This window comes from Epinephelus fuscoguttatus, linkage group LG4 (assembly GCF_011397635.1).
Source record: "Epinephelus fuscoguttatus linkage group LG4, E.fuscoguttatus.final_Chr_v1".
Classification (NCBI taxonomy): domain Eukaryota; kingdom Metazoa; phylum Chordata; class Actinopteri; order Perciformes; family Serranidae; genus Epinephelus; species Epinephelus fuscoguttatus.
Window position 1 is genome coordinate 28,097,765 of NC_064755.1, and position 13,793 is coordinate 28,111,557.

The window sequence follows — 13,793 nt, forward strand, 5'->3', positions numbered from 1 at the left end:
ATCACAACCTCACAGAAGTCCTGTTGGCTCCTTTAAAGGCACAGATTTTGAATATTGACAGTGTGAATTTCTTTGTGGATTTAACACTTGGATATTTTCACAGTATTTATACGTCACCTTAACTTGCTATATATTAAAAAACACATGGGAATCTGACTTTAGACTGTATGGGACCTTTGATATATTGTACATTATTACCATTATTGTCTTAAAGCTTTATAAGTGTTGTAAGAAAATGATCTGCAAAGACAGTGAGACTACAGATTAAAAAAATAAATAAATAAATAATTGGTAACCTACTTCATATCAAAACCCTAACCCCAAACTCTTGCCATAACATATTTCAGCCATCTTCATTAAAACAATTATGGTGACTCACTTTGTGCTCTGGTTCCAGGATGATGCGAACAGTAGTTTTGCCATCCCACGTCACTGCCAGACCAATGCCAGATTCTATCACCCAATACATGCCAACCTTCCTTATTCGGTACTGAATCCCAGTGCTAGGTCCCAGTTCTTCATATGTGCCCTTTGAAAGTTTGATTTCCATTTGCTGTAATGATAAGGAGATTTTTGTTGCTTTTATTGTAGTGTAAAAACTGCAGTTTCACATGTGACATGATTTACTTGAGTATGTTTTTAGTTAGAATAGAATAGAATATTTTAGGCACAAAATACATATCAGGTGCTGGTATGAGGTCTTACCCCTAGTTGGATTCGGACAGTTTTGGAGCATGTGGTGCCTGTAGTTCCACATGGTACATTTTCTGTGATAACTCCAAAGTGCTGCTGTACTGTTTTATCGCCACAATTGTTCTAAAAAGAGAGATTCATTCAACATTTTTCATGCTTTCTGATCAGATCTACCTTCAGCTTGGCCTTTACTACTTCACAATACTTAAAGATTGTTAAAGAAAAGCTAGAACATGAAATAAATGTGTTTTTGATTCCCAGAAGAGTGAGACCATATAGTTATCTGCATCATTAAGACAAGCAGTCATTTTAAAGGGAATGTCGGTAAACATACCAAATATTTCAGCTTGGATGGTTAAAATTAGCAATACTTCATAATTTCATAAATGGCATATCTGTGACATTCTGAGATGATACCTTCTAGAGCATTATACATTAAAGCATAACTCTTTGGCTTTGTCTGGAATTACTCCAAATTTTACTCCACAGCAGAGCTGTGGACTTGAGTCACATGACTTGGACTGAAATGTGAGAGAGGAAGGGAGTGATTTGGACACAGCCTGTCATTTGAATGATTTTAACATGCTTTGTTACCTTAACAGCAACATAGGCACACTCTCCATGAAACCCATATGTCTGCTCATCAAATGTTCTGTAGTGACCACTCCCATACATAGTGCAGGTTCCTGGACAGTCTTTTCTAGTGCACCCCCAGCTTCCACTGTTGCAGGTGCTAGATCAGAAATGGTTGAATACAAATGTGTTTTGAATACCGCAACCAAGTAAAACATAGAGGCAAATATGATAATTTTCATACTACATTATAGGTCTGATTAAAAACACGATCATACCACTTGTTGCACTGTTTAGAGATTTGTGATCCAGAGGCATAAATATGCCCATTGTGCTGACATGGACATTGATTTTCTTTCACGCAGGAACCTTTGCCATCATCAAGGAGGCCATTTGGACAACGACAGCCAGATTCACACTCTGTGGAGTCCTGGGAAGATCACAGTGATAGAAAACAAGGAGACATTAGTGATACAGTTAAAAGTTTCCGTTCAAACCACTCTACAAACCAATGTGGACACTAGTGTTACTATCCACAGTGTGTCATACTGCCGATCATTAAATTCAGAAAATAGATATTAGATATAGTTATTTAAGACTGAGAACTCACACAGTCATCGCTGTTCAGATTTAAACAAGTTCGAGCACACTGTAGTCCAAGCTCTCCTTCTGCCACAGCAGAGCAGTTGAAGAACACTTTTGGAGAAGTGCACACTACAACAGAGGTAGAAACCTATTTAATATACATATTAACTATCAACAAGGCCAATGTCAATAAAGGGCTTGTGCTGTTGTAAAACAAACACAACAAAAACATACTTGATGAGCGGGTTCCCCAAGAATGGCAGTGAAGTATTCCATTAGTACACACACTATAAACAGACAACAAAGACATTAGATGGAACACAAAATTACTTGAACACTAAAAATTTAGTTGAACTACATCTTAAAGGGCCAGTGTGTAAAATGGGTTGAAAACAGTGACATCAGTGGTCAAATTCTAGATTGCAGGGCTCACTCGCTCACCCCTCCCGTCGGGTAAATGACGGTGGCCTCGTAGGGACAAAAAGCCTTGCGCACGAGTTTTTCAGGAGTAGGTCTATCTAGTGACAAGGTGAATATTTATTTAGGAATCTAAACCATGTTACGATATTGTAATGAATCCCTCACGAGCAGGAGACCAGAGGAGCGTTCGGGAAAAAGGCCCGTTTATTTGAGCACTCCAAAAACTCCAGTAACACTCCAGGGGGTAAAAGACTCCGCCCCAAACTCTGACTCTTCTGGCGTAACAGACACACTTCATACACACATACTCGTTTACCATACCGAGTGGGCACCCCCTCCCCCCTCTCTGCTCAATCTCCAGCCCGCACACTGACTGACAGCGTAAACAGAGCTCAGCTGTTTATTTAGCCTAGCAATATCTCCGGACTATAGTAGCTGCAATGGACGACTTTGAACGTGATTTTGAAGAGTTTCTTGCAGCGGGCACAGACCCAGAGCCATACTTGTTTGAGCCGGAGCATACAGATGAGGAACTCCATGTGTTTGATGCTGAGCGGGCGAGAAGAGAGGCTGAATGCACAGAATGGGATTCGGTGCTACCATCGTTGGGGAGATATATCATCAGGAGGAAAAGCGCCGCAGAGAGTGCATCACAAGGAGTGAAGTTGCGTCTTCTTTTCCTCGCAGATGACGGTTCGGGTTCATTCTCTCCTGTTGTGTGGTAAGTGTGGTCCATTCGCAAACTTTATAACTAAAAAAAACTTTTCACTACTCTCTATCGACGAACTACTAACACTCTCTGCTGTTTCCTCCTCCTTCTTCCTTCCTTCCACTGTCTTCGTTGGTTCATTTATACATGCAAAACGCGTTCTCTGGCTGGCTGGATTGTCCGCTCAGTCTGCCGTACATACGTGGCGGCGCAAGATGGTGACCTCTCTAAAGCAAGGCCCTTGCTATATATATATATATATATATATATATATATATATATAAAAGCATAATTATAAGGCTACGAAAACCAAACGAATTTTATTTTATAGCGATTATACACTTGTATAAACATATTAATGGGTAGAATATTCAGATTCAGATTCAGATTCAGATTGACAATAAACCATACCAAATCTTACACACTGGCCCTTTAAAGGTCCAGTGTGTAAGATTTAGGGGGATTTAGTGGCATCTAGTGGTGAGGATGGCAAATTGCAACCAGCTGAAACTTCTCCCAATTAGAATTCCTTCAGTGTTTATTGTTCAGGAGGTTTTTACCAGGAGCCAAACTATCCGCAGAGGTCTCTTCCTCTCCAAAACAAACAAACCAGGTGACTGAAACTAGTAAAAACACTGAGCACAGCAGTTTAAGCACCTGCTAATGTGTGCTTAAAGGGAAATTTTGGTTTATTTCAACCTGTCTCGTATCGTCCTAAATTTGTTTCAAGTCACTAGTGACATAGAAATAATAGTTAGCATGTTAGCCGTTAGCCTAGATACAGCCGTAGCGTCAGACCTGTTAAAACGTAATTGAACGGGCATCCTTTCAAGTGCAAAGTTAGTCTACTTAACAAGCTTTTTCTCCACAAAGACCGCCTCATATCGTTAGAATAAATGTCAGAGAACATATGGAAAACGACATGTAAACGTGTTGTCTTACCTTACCGGTGTGGTTCCATGTTTCTTGTTTACCATTTAGCTAAGGCTGCAACCGGTCCCGTTCCTTGCAACAGAGGTATTCCTGTTCTGTGGGCATTGGGGCACAGCATTCACAGGTACACCACCAATCTCCAAAGCTAAAGCCTTCCAGCAGCCATTCCTCCTCTGTTGTCCTCTACCTGTTGTGCCTCTCTCTCTCTCTCCTCCTCCGTTCTTCAATTTCACGAAGCTCTTTGTCAGTGCATTCTGGCTCAAATAAATAAGGGTGGCCATAAAACTCTGCAAAATCAAATTCCTCCTCCACAAAGTCGAAGTCTGGCAAAAAGTCAGCCATTATTCTATAAATCTTTCATAAAATAAATGAATGAACCTTTCAGGCTACTGTCCGGTTCTGCCTTGCAGCTGCTGCGGCTTTTTCTTGTGAGATTTCAGGCACGGTATGAGATCGCTGCTTGTTGTCGCGATATTTCGGCCGCGCTTTGTAAAGCAGAGGTAAACGGTAAACACACCGTAAGGTAAGACGACTCTGACTCTGAAGACCACCTAAATGTGGAATGTTAGTATATAGGCTTTCCACATCGAGAGGCGATGGCCGCCGTTATTTATTTGAGCCAGAATACAATGACAGCGCTGAAGAGCTTCGTGAAATTAAAGAATGGAGGAGGAGAGAGAGAGGCACAACGGGTAACGTTAGAGCACGACAGAGGAGGAATGGCTGCTGGAAGGATTTAGCTCTGGAGATCGGTGGTGTAACGTTACCTGTGAATGCTGTGCCCCAATGCCCACAGAACAGGAATACCTCTGTTGCAAGGAATGGGACCAGTTGCAGCCTTAGCTAAATGGTAAACAAGAAACATGCCACCACACCGATAAGGTAAGACAACACGTTTACATGTCGTTTTCTATATGTTCTCTGACATTTATTCTAACGATATGAGGCGGTCTTTGTGGAGAAAAAGCTTGTTAAGTAGACTAACTTTGCACTTGAAAGGATGCCCGTTCAATTACGTTTTAACAGGTCTGACGCTACGGCTGTATCTAGGCTAACGGCTAACATGCTAACTATTATTTCTATGTCACTAGTTACTTGAAACAAATTTAGGACGATAGCAGACGAGTTGAAATAAACCGAAATTTCCCTTTAACCTTTTTTTTTCACTGATAACTTAAAATTGAGACATACAGCCGAATTGTCGACAGAGGTCTCCCCCTCTCCAAAACAAATAGACCGGGTGATTTAAACCACTAAAAACACTGAATAAAGCAGTTTCATATTAAAAATCAGTCTTTTTCCTGACGCTGCTTGTTGGGGAGGGGTTGCTAACTATGGTGGCCAATGCGAAAACACAAAGAGCCAGAGTTTGGTTTTTCATCCTGGACCACTTTAGAAACATGGCAGTGCAACATGCCAATCTCCGTGGACGAGGACCTGATCTCTATGTAGATATAAACAGCTCACTCGGTAACGGTAACAAGAAACAGGATTCTTACTTTTAGGTGATTACAAACTAAAGAAAATATACTTATCATAATCAGTTTCTAATAATATATCTCTCTAAATCCTACACAATGGACCTTTAAATGCTGAACTTCTTACAATCATGTTAAATCCTTAGTCTAGGATGATAGAAGTCCAATGTCACCAAATTGCAAACAGCTGACTCACCAGTGCTCGTCTTTAATGTTGATGGACTTTCCAGACTTGATGTAGGCCTCATTATGGTAGCAGGGACATTTTGCCTTGGGGACGCAGTCACCCTTTTCGTTCAGGTAGAGACCCTCAGCGCAGGAGCAGCCATCCACAGGCAAGAAGTCAGAGGTGCAACTTTGCTGCATTGTGCCCAGTGATCTGCAAGTCAGCTGGCATCTCTGATGCTGGTAAGAGAAGATCTGAGATGCTGGGCAGCTCCTTGAGTATTTATCTGTTTTGTGAACAATGTGAGGATGGTTACTCAACAGTGTTATGACTTGATGATGATGATGTTCATCAAACTCCAGCAATCATCACAACATAATGAGAGAAAACCTTACCGCACACATTCCCTCTCCAGTCTGTCAGGAACACTCCCTTTGATGCACAAGCCCGAGCGTAGGAGGAGAAGATGGCACACAGGCAATCCTCACTCTTCTCACAGTTACAGCTAGCATACAGACATCGCTGCAGGACACAGCAAACACTTTTAGAGAATTACAGTCCCATCAAAATGTAAATCAATGAAAGAGAAACAGGAGGGTTTTGTAGTACCTTGTGGTACCGCTCAGGATTCACCGCTGAATGGCACTGCGCAAAGTTGCCATCTCGACTCAGCAGCAAGGCGCACCAGTGTCTGGCGTACCACTCTAGAGAAACAATAATCTATTATTCTTAATGTCTACAGTTCTGTTTAACTGTCAAATTGAGCAACATACAACAACATAACATACTTACAGATGAGCAACAAGTGTTTCAAGCTAAGAATCAATCTAAGAAATACACACACACAAAGATAAACAGTAAAATCATAGGCCAGTGCTTTTTACCATTTTCCACACTGAGAGAACAGGGGTCCTCAAGTCGTTCCGGTCTGTCTTGGCACATGAGGTTAGCCTTCCAGGAGTTAATAAAAGTTGCTGCTGTTCCCTCCACGATCCCCTGAGGAGTTTTCAATTCATCACACAGGACCATGTTGTAGTTCCCACATAAGCCTGAAGAAACCAAATGTTTTGGAATTAAATTAGTTTGTTATCAGCACTTATACACAGATAACACACAATAGGCTGAAACGGTGTACTAAGCTGAATTGAAGGTACTAAGTGTGGTGTTATAGACGAGATTCCCCAGCTTTATTCATGTACGAAGAGGAAGATGATGTATATTTGAAGCCAAATCCACCACCTATTACATTTATTCATATTTTTATATTATTTATGATGATTTTTTTTTGGGGGGGGGGGGGGGTTGCACAAAGATGATGGGGTAACTGCTACAGATAGGCTATTGAATTTTTCTTATTGTGAAATGACTAGTTTAATAAATAAAAAATATCAATTAAAAAAAGTATTATCAAAAATAATCATTTGGGCAGCACCAAATAAAGCTTTGAAGCTATACTGATAATGTTGACATTCAAATTTTAAATCAACATTCTAATGCTGCACAGCTTCTTTTTGTATGTCTATTCATTTTGTTAAACGCCCATATTTCTGCAGATTCAGCTACATATTAATTATTAGTGTTTTATTATTTGTAGAATTAGATGTAAGTAGTGGCTGCATAGGACTGTTTTCAACTCATGTGATCTAAATATGTACAATAACTCCAGAGTATTGTAAAGTCAAAATTTATTGAAAAATAGATGTAATCATTTCCAAAATTCACAACATATCTTTAACTGATTAAATTTTCTGCTTTGATCAATATTTGCTGGTGTTGTGTTAAGACTTTAAAAAACAGAATTTTCACTGCAGCAAAAAAGAAAAGCACGTCAGAAAGCGATGGAAAAGCCCCATGAATTACAGTTATTCATTAAAGAAATATGATTTACTAAAAAAAGACAAACTTACTTTATCAGATGAATCACTTAATTCAAATTGAAGGTTTTGTTTGAGAACTTTTTTTTTTTTCAGTTGATGATGTTATAAAATATGATGACAAACATTCAAAGCTTCATTTGAAAACCTTAATAAAAGCTTTAAATATGAATAAAATGATATTTGGTACAGCTCCTATCATCATGTACATGTGTGTCCACCTGTTCAGCACTACGTGGCCAACAAGTATCGTCAGTGTTTCATTTATTTGTTATGTAACTGTACTGTATCTGACATAGATTTCACTGATGCCACATGCTTCATGTTAAGACATTAACTTACCGGAGCGTCAGTGGCTTAGTGGTAGAGCAGGTGCCCCGTGTACAAGGCTGTTGCCACAGCGGCCCGGGTTCGACTCCAGCCCGTGGCCCTTTGCTGCATGTCACTCCCTCTCTCTCTCTCTCCCCCTTCACACTTGTCTCTCCTATCCATTAAAAACTAAAAAATGCCCAAAAAAATATCTTAGGAAGACAATAACTTACCACGTGTCTTTGCTTTGTAGCTGTGTTCCAGGCTGATGTAGACTTGCATGATGGGAACATGCTGGATCTGAATTTGCAGACCGAAACGAGTCTGGAGCATGATGTGAAAGGATGAAGCGTGGAATATGTTGATGTCACCTTTGGATAAAGACAAATACAAAAAAAGATCAGATCATTTGCTGATGTCATTACATGAATGAAAGACGAGAGTAACGTGTTTCATCATGTTTCTAATTGTGTGACTCACCTGAGTGGTATGGCAAACCAATGGTCTGCATGTTCTGCTTCACTGTGCCGTCAGACGTGAACATTAACACCTGAATAAAAACAGAATCAATCATCTGAGTGTCGCTATCAGTGTGAAGTTATAAATGACTACAGTCATCTTCACTGACAGACGTTAACTCACATTGTTTCTGTCATTGTTCAGCAGGATTTTAATGCTCTTCAGACAAGTGTCAAACTCTTGATTTGCACATGGCACCAGCTGAGCCAGGATGGTAAACTTCGGACTTGCACTATCCTAAAATAAACAGAGTAAGAGCAGTTAAATAAATAACAAATAATATTTCTTTTTACATCAGCTGATTATATATTTTCTGCCATTTAATTGTGCAAAGCTACGTCTCATTCACCTTGCTTTCCACTTTGGCCAGGGTGTAGTAACAGTCTCCATGGAAGTTGTAGGTTTTCCCGTCAAAGGTAGTGACATGTGAACCCTCTTCAACTGCACATGTAGCAGGGGGTTGAAGGTTCTTACAATCCCATCTACCCTTGACACATGTACTGAAACAAGCCAAATAAATAAAGTTAACAAATAATAAAAAAAAACACGATTAAGGAGACAAGATGAAATATTACGTTCATGAAACATCTGACACACCATTCCTCTCTGTCCTGTCGGTAAACCTCTCCGGCGTTGTAGATTTTCTTGTGCTTGCACTGACATTCAGATTGAGCAATGCACCCTCTCATGGAAATATCATCAAACACAGTTCCTGAAAAAGACACACATCATTCACAGACCAGGAAGATGAAATCTGTAAGAATCCTAAATAAAAAGTGCAATGTGTGAACAGCACTAACCAGTGGGACAAAAGCAGCCATCCATTTTGTGGTCCTCACACAGTGAGCTTGTGTCCAGAAGTGAGCATGTATTCATGCAAGGGAAACCGCTCTCCTCATAAACCATGTTGAATGGGCACTGTTTAGCTGTGAACACAGGGTAAAACTGAAGTTTACTGAGGCAGACATGAGTTTATGTAATTTATTTAATAATTTATTAAGAGTGGAAGTAACGTAAATGATATTTTACCTTAAGTGTAACAGTAAAGGATTTACTAGAGGTGTTTTGCAGCTATACAAAGTTTATAAAAGGCAAACAGGAAACTTTCCCTAATTTGCTTTTTCACAACAGACATTGCTAGCAAGTTATAATTGGGTGTTTTTGTTTGGTGTTATTTAAAAAAGTGCAAAGTAATACAAGTCTAATTGAAAAACACAACTTCTCCATTCTACCTTGATCCTGCCACATAGAGTCTATATCACATTTTAGGGAGATAAATTAATTAAATTACACAGTAGTTGAGGAATAATTAAATTATTGTACCTCTTTTGAGGGCTGGTCGCAAAGCTCTAATAAAAATATACAGATATGAAAGTGGGTAGTTGAGGTGGACACAAACTACGTGAGTATCTGTGATACTAGTGTCATTAATGCTACTGCAGGATTATTCCACTTTCATGAAACACTAATGAAAGCGTCTCTGCGTTCTTTTTGTTCTTTCTCCCCAGCATTACATCGTACCAGACGCTGCCAAGAAACATGCCAAGCCATCGGGTACCTTACATGCCTCATTATGGCGACGGCTACTGCAGCATGCCCAGGAATAGCATGGCGCAACGGGACAGCATCTGCAGCATATCACCATCATTGTACGACCAGGCCCTGGGTCCCTCGTCAGTCGACAAGCGCCGCTCCATGCGCGACGACACCATGTGGCAGTTATTTGAGTGGCAGCAAAGGCGCAGGCCGCAGGGGCTGTACAGCAATATGGCCAGTCCCAAGACCATGATCAACCTGTCGGAGCACGCCGCACCGAGCCACTCCATCCCCCCCTCGCCCTCCCACGGCTCCCTGTCTGTGTATGGTGGCTACTCTCCGATGCGATCCTACAACATGAACAGTGCTCGTTCAGAGGTGTCCTCTCCTATTTACAGAGGAGACATGAGCATCGACAGGCGGCACAGGCCACCACTCAACAAGGTCAGTTAAGACACATATTACAAAAAATGTATCACTTTAGTGATATCTAGTTAGATTTTGAGATCTATCCCTGATATAAAATGGAGGTGAGTCATGCTCCCTGCATTAAAAATTTCATTAAAACTTTTCTTTTAACAATTTGTGTCAGAACATGCTGCTTCAGTTTCCATTAGAACTACCTTTTACTTTGGAAATAGTCTTTCTAAAAACTGTTGAAAGCGTGTCCTTTGGATTATCCTGAAAAACAGCGACACTGTTTCTGTGAAAATGTTGCTGATTAAGTTTTTAAATGTAGTTTTGGGTTGTAATAAAATAGTCTTTTCTTTAAGTCTTTTCTTGCTGTTGATTCAGAATGGACCCACTTTTGGACCTTGACCCACCAGTTGGTAATCACTGGTCTAGTGTCATGGCTACATATGAGTCTGGACAGACATGGTGTTGACTGCAGCTTGACTGGTTGGCGGAGGCATATAACCATGAGGCGGTAATTCTAGTTTTCTACTTGTTGTGCTATGGCCTGTGTTTATTTTACCTGCACTTAGATTAGATTATATTAGTTTTTTGTCCTATTAGGAAAATTTTCTTCACGCTTCCATACATCTTGAGTGCCAACCTGACATATACACATACCCCACAGATACAACATACATTTGCCACACACACATGGATTCTCAAACATATACAGTATAACACAGACACATTTACACATTCACATGTCACTGCCGTTTTAGAGTTTTGTTTAGTTCTGTGATGGCCTTGGGGACGAAGCTGTTGTTGAATCTGATTTTTTTTTTTCCAGGGGAGTGTCCTGTACTGGTGTCCAGAAGGAAGCAGTGTGAAATGTGTTTAGAGGGGGTGACTGGGGTCCTGTGCAATGGTCTGAGCTCTGCGTGCAGAGTTATGTTATGTAACTACACTAATGTATTTTTTGTTACAATTTAAATCATATTAACTACGATTTAAGTCAGGCAGAAAAATAGACATATTGGGCTTTTCTGTATGCCACTTTATATGTCTTTTATTTTTGTCTTTTCTTCAAAGAACAATTGAAATTATGTCCTTTTAATGAGTCCACTGCTTTAGTATTCTCTCCACCCTGTACTTTATAAAACAAAAAGATGATTATGAAGCAAAAAAGAACGTTACCACAGAACTGAGGTGTCCTCCAGTTGGGAGGCTGCCCTCCTGCATGGGAACACTGCCGAGAGAACTCAGACAGCGTGCTGCAGATACAGAAGTCATTTGTACGGTTGCTGCAGCCACACATGTCCTGCACACAGGCCTGGATGTAAGGTTCAGGGTCAATCAGCCCGGTGCAGGAGTTCCAGGGCTCTGAACGCAGCATCTTGCTACAGGTGGTTTTCTAGAAGTGAAAAAAAGAGACACGATTACTCAGTTGCAAATGCTACCTGTGTATATTCTGCTGACACTAGGTGGATAATAAACTCACAAACTCCTTGCATGAGTCCAGCGCAGCCTCTGGTGATTCTTCCTCCTCTTCGTAGGGGTCCTCACAATCATCGTTTGGACGATGGACTTTGTGTTGGTTGCCAAATTCAATTGAGCTGATTTTGCGACCTGAATTTGATTGTAATTGTGGTGTGAATTCAAAGATACAGCAGATGACTGTAGACTTGCACTAATACATAAACAGAAAAATCACATATACCCTTATGAATGAACTCATTCTGGACAGAAACACCATTGAAGTCTCCACAAAGTCCACAAGTACGATTTGCATAATCGGTATCCAGTTCCACCTACAATCAGACAGCAAGACGTTACGACGAGTGTTTTTTCACAATTTCAATAAATATATTCATAATAAAAGTTTAAAAGCAAACAAAACACCAATGAACTGTAACTGCCTCATTAATGACATGAATATATAATTGTGGTTTCATACCATCATAGTTTGAGCTAATGTACTTCCATTAACAACAAGAAATATATAAACATGACTGCATCTCTGGGAGGTTCATCTGTTCAACATTAAAGACAGAAATATGTGTTCCTATCTTAGATTCAAAAACCTCCTTAAACTGTACTGTATGTGCCTCACGCAAGTCACTTTAAGAAGAGCTGCGTAGATAGATTTCTGCCAAGTGTTTCATACCATGACTGCATCATCTCCGTTCCACATGACGGTGATGCCGACTTTAGATTGGAGCTTAAAGTACACAGCATTTCTTTCCACTTGTACCCCTGCACTGTAGTATGGCAGTTTGACACTGGGGAAAAATACATTATTGTATCATTATAATGCACAAACATTATTAAATAATAGAAGTACAGCTGCTTTCACGTGTTATATGATGTTTTACTTACGGGTTGTCATTCACAATGACCATGTCTTTGGTGAGGTAGAAGAGGAGTTCATTGATGGTGACCGCCACATGGCTGACTGTAGGGTTTCCATCATTGTCTTTTCTCTTCAGGTGCACAGAGAACTCTTGGTAGGACTCGTGGCAGTCGGAGACCAGGTTGTACTCACACATACCAGGGAACTGGTAAACATCACCGTCAAACGTTTTGAAGTGCTCTCTGCCCCACGTGCTGCAGATGCTGCTGACATGGTTGCGTACTAGATACGATTTTAAAGTGTAGAAAACAGTTTGAGTTACTAAATGCTCCAAGTGACTGATATCAGAGACAGTGCTTCATTTGTATATATAAATAAAAAGAATGATCAATCCAGACATCATCCAGAACAACCTGAGTCTTACCCAGTCTGGCTTGAACATCGATGACACTGGCAACAGACAATGCAAGGACACAGAACCAAACCCTTCGCCACCCCATGGTTGCTGCTGTGGGCTTGCTGTTACCAAAGCAGGTAATGGCCACACTGCACTTGACAGCTCTTTATATTGAGATTACAATGTGTTTTGCTCATGCCTCCTGTTTGAGTGGCAACTAAAGATTTAATGCTGTGACGTGGCAAACATATGCTGAATGGATGTCTGACGTCTTTGACAAGTCCAATATAATAATTCCTGCATCCTCCTTATGGCTTTATCAATTTTTTTGTACTTTGAATGTAAATAAGATGCCAGAGGGTTAAGTCCCAGGTGTTGTCAAATCCTAGAAACGCCCCTGCATACACCTGAACTCTGTAGTGCTGCTGCAACTGGCCCCTGGCCTCCTGTCATCCTATAACAGTGGCCCATGGGTGAGGCAAGTATTCCTTGTTTTGAACAGAGTGTGCGTCACCCTATCTGCCATCTGCTTTACACTTGATAGGCAGGTGTGTCATAACCAAATCTAAATGTCCCTCATTGTTAAATGAATGCCACAAAATTACAAGGAATCAGTGTTTCCAGTAAGGATTTTGTTATTTTCAGGGAAATCACTTTCCTTTAAATCACATTCATAGTACGGTTTGACAATATTGCCATGCTGTATATTGTGAGCTCATAAAAATGTGTTTATCTGCACAGATTTAGCTACGAAGTTTACCTTAAGACAGCTAAAGATATCCCTCTTTCTGTCTGTCATTGTAGGCAGTGGTTGAAATCAATAAGCAGGACTGCTCTTTATAGTATTGGTTTAGT

At 40.4% G+C, this 13,793-nt stretch overlaps 1 protein-coding gene across 1 annotated transcript in view; it reads right to left on the bottom strand.

Moving 5' to 3' along the window:
• Positions 1–13,041, bottom strand: part of LOC125887309 (mucin-2-like) — a 29,487-nt gene extending 16,446 nt beyond the window's left edge. The window contains exons 1-22 of the mRNA XM_049574009.1: positions 12,966–13,041; positions 12,568–12,823; positions 12,356–12,470; positions 11,909–11,999; positions 11,690–11,817; positions 11,386–11,602; positions 9,060–9,185; positions 8,857–8,971; positions 8,609–8,759; positions 8,383–8,496; positions 8,221–8,290; positions 7,974–8,111; positions 6,442–6,606; positions 6,167–6,261; positions 5,953–6,079; positions 5,588–5,843; positions 2,086–2,138; positions 1,877–1,980; positions 1,545–1,696; positions 1,288–1,426; positions 706–816; positions 380–553 (exon numbers count right to left, since the gene is read on the bottom strand). Coding sequence (XP_049429966.1) covers positions 380–553; positions 706–816; positions 1,288–1,426; positions 1,545–1,696; positions 1,877–1,980; positions 2,086–2,138; positions 5,588–5,843; positions 5,953–6,079; positions 6,167–6,261; positions 6,442–6,606; positions 7,974–8,111; positions 8,221–8,290; positions 8,383–8,496; positions 8,609–8,759; positions 8,857–8,971; positions 9,060–9,185; positions 11,386–11,602; positions 11,690–11,817; positions 11,909–11,999; positions 12,356–12,470; positions 12,568–12,823; positions 12,966–13,041 — 2,973 coding nt within the window. The remainder of the gene's footprint in view (positions 1–379; positions 554–705; positions 817–1,287; positions 1,427–1,544; positions 1,697–1,876; positions 1,981–2,085; positions 2,139–5,587; positions 5,844–5,952; positions 6,080–6,166; positions 6,262–6,441; positions 6,607–7,973; positions 8,112–8,220; positions 8,291–8,382; positions 8,497–8,608; positions 8,760–8,856; positions 8,972–9,059; positions 9,186–11,385; positions 11,603–11,689; positions 11,818–11,908; positions 12,000–12,355; positions 12,471–12,567; positions 12,824–12,965) is intronic.
• Positions 13,042–13,793: the final 752 nt, after the last annotated feature.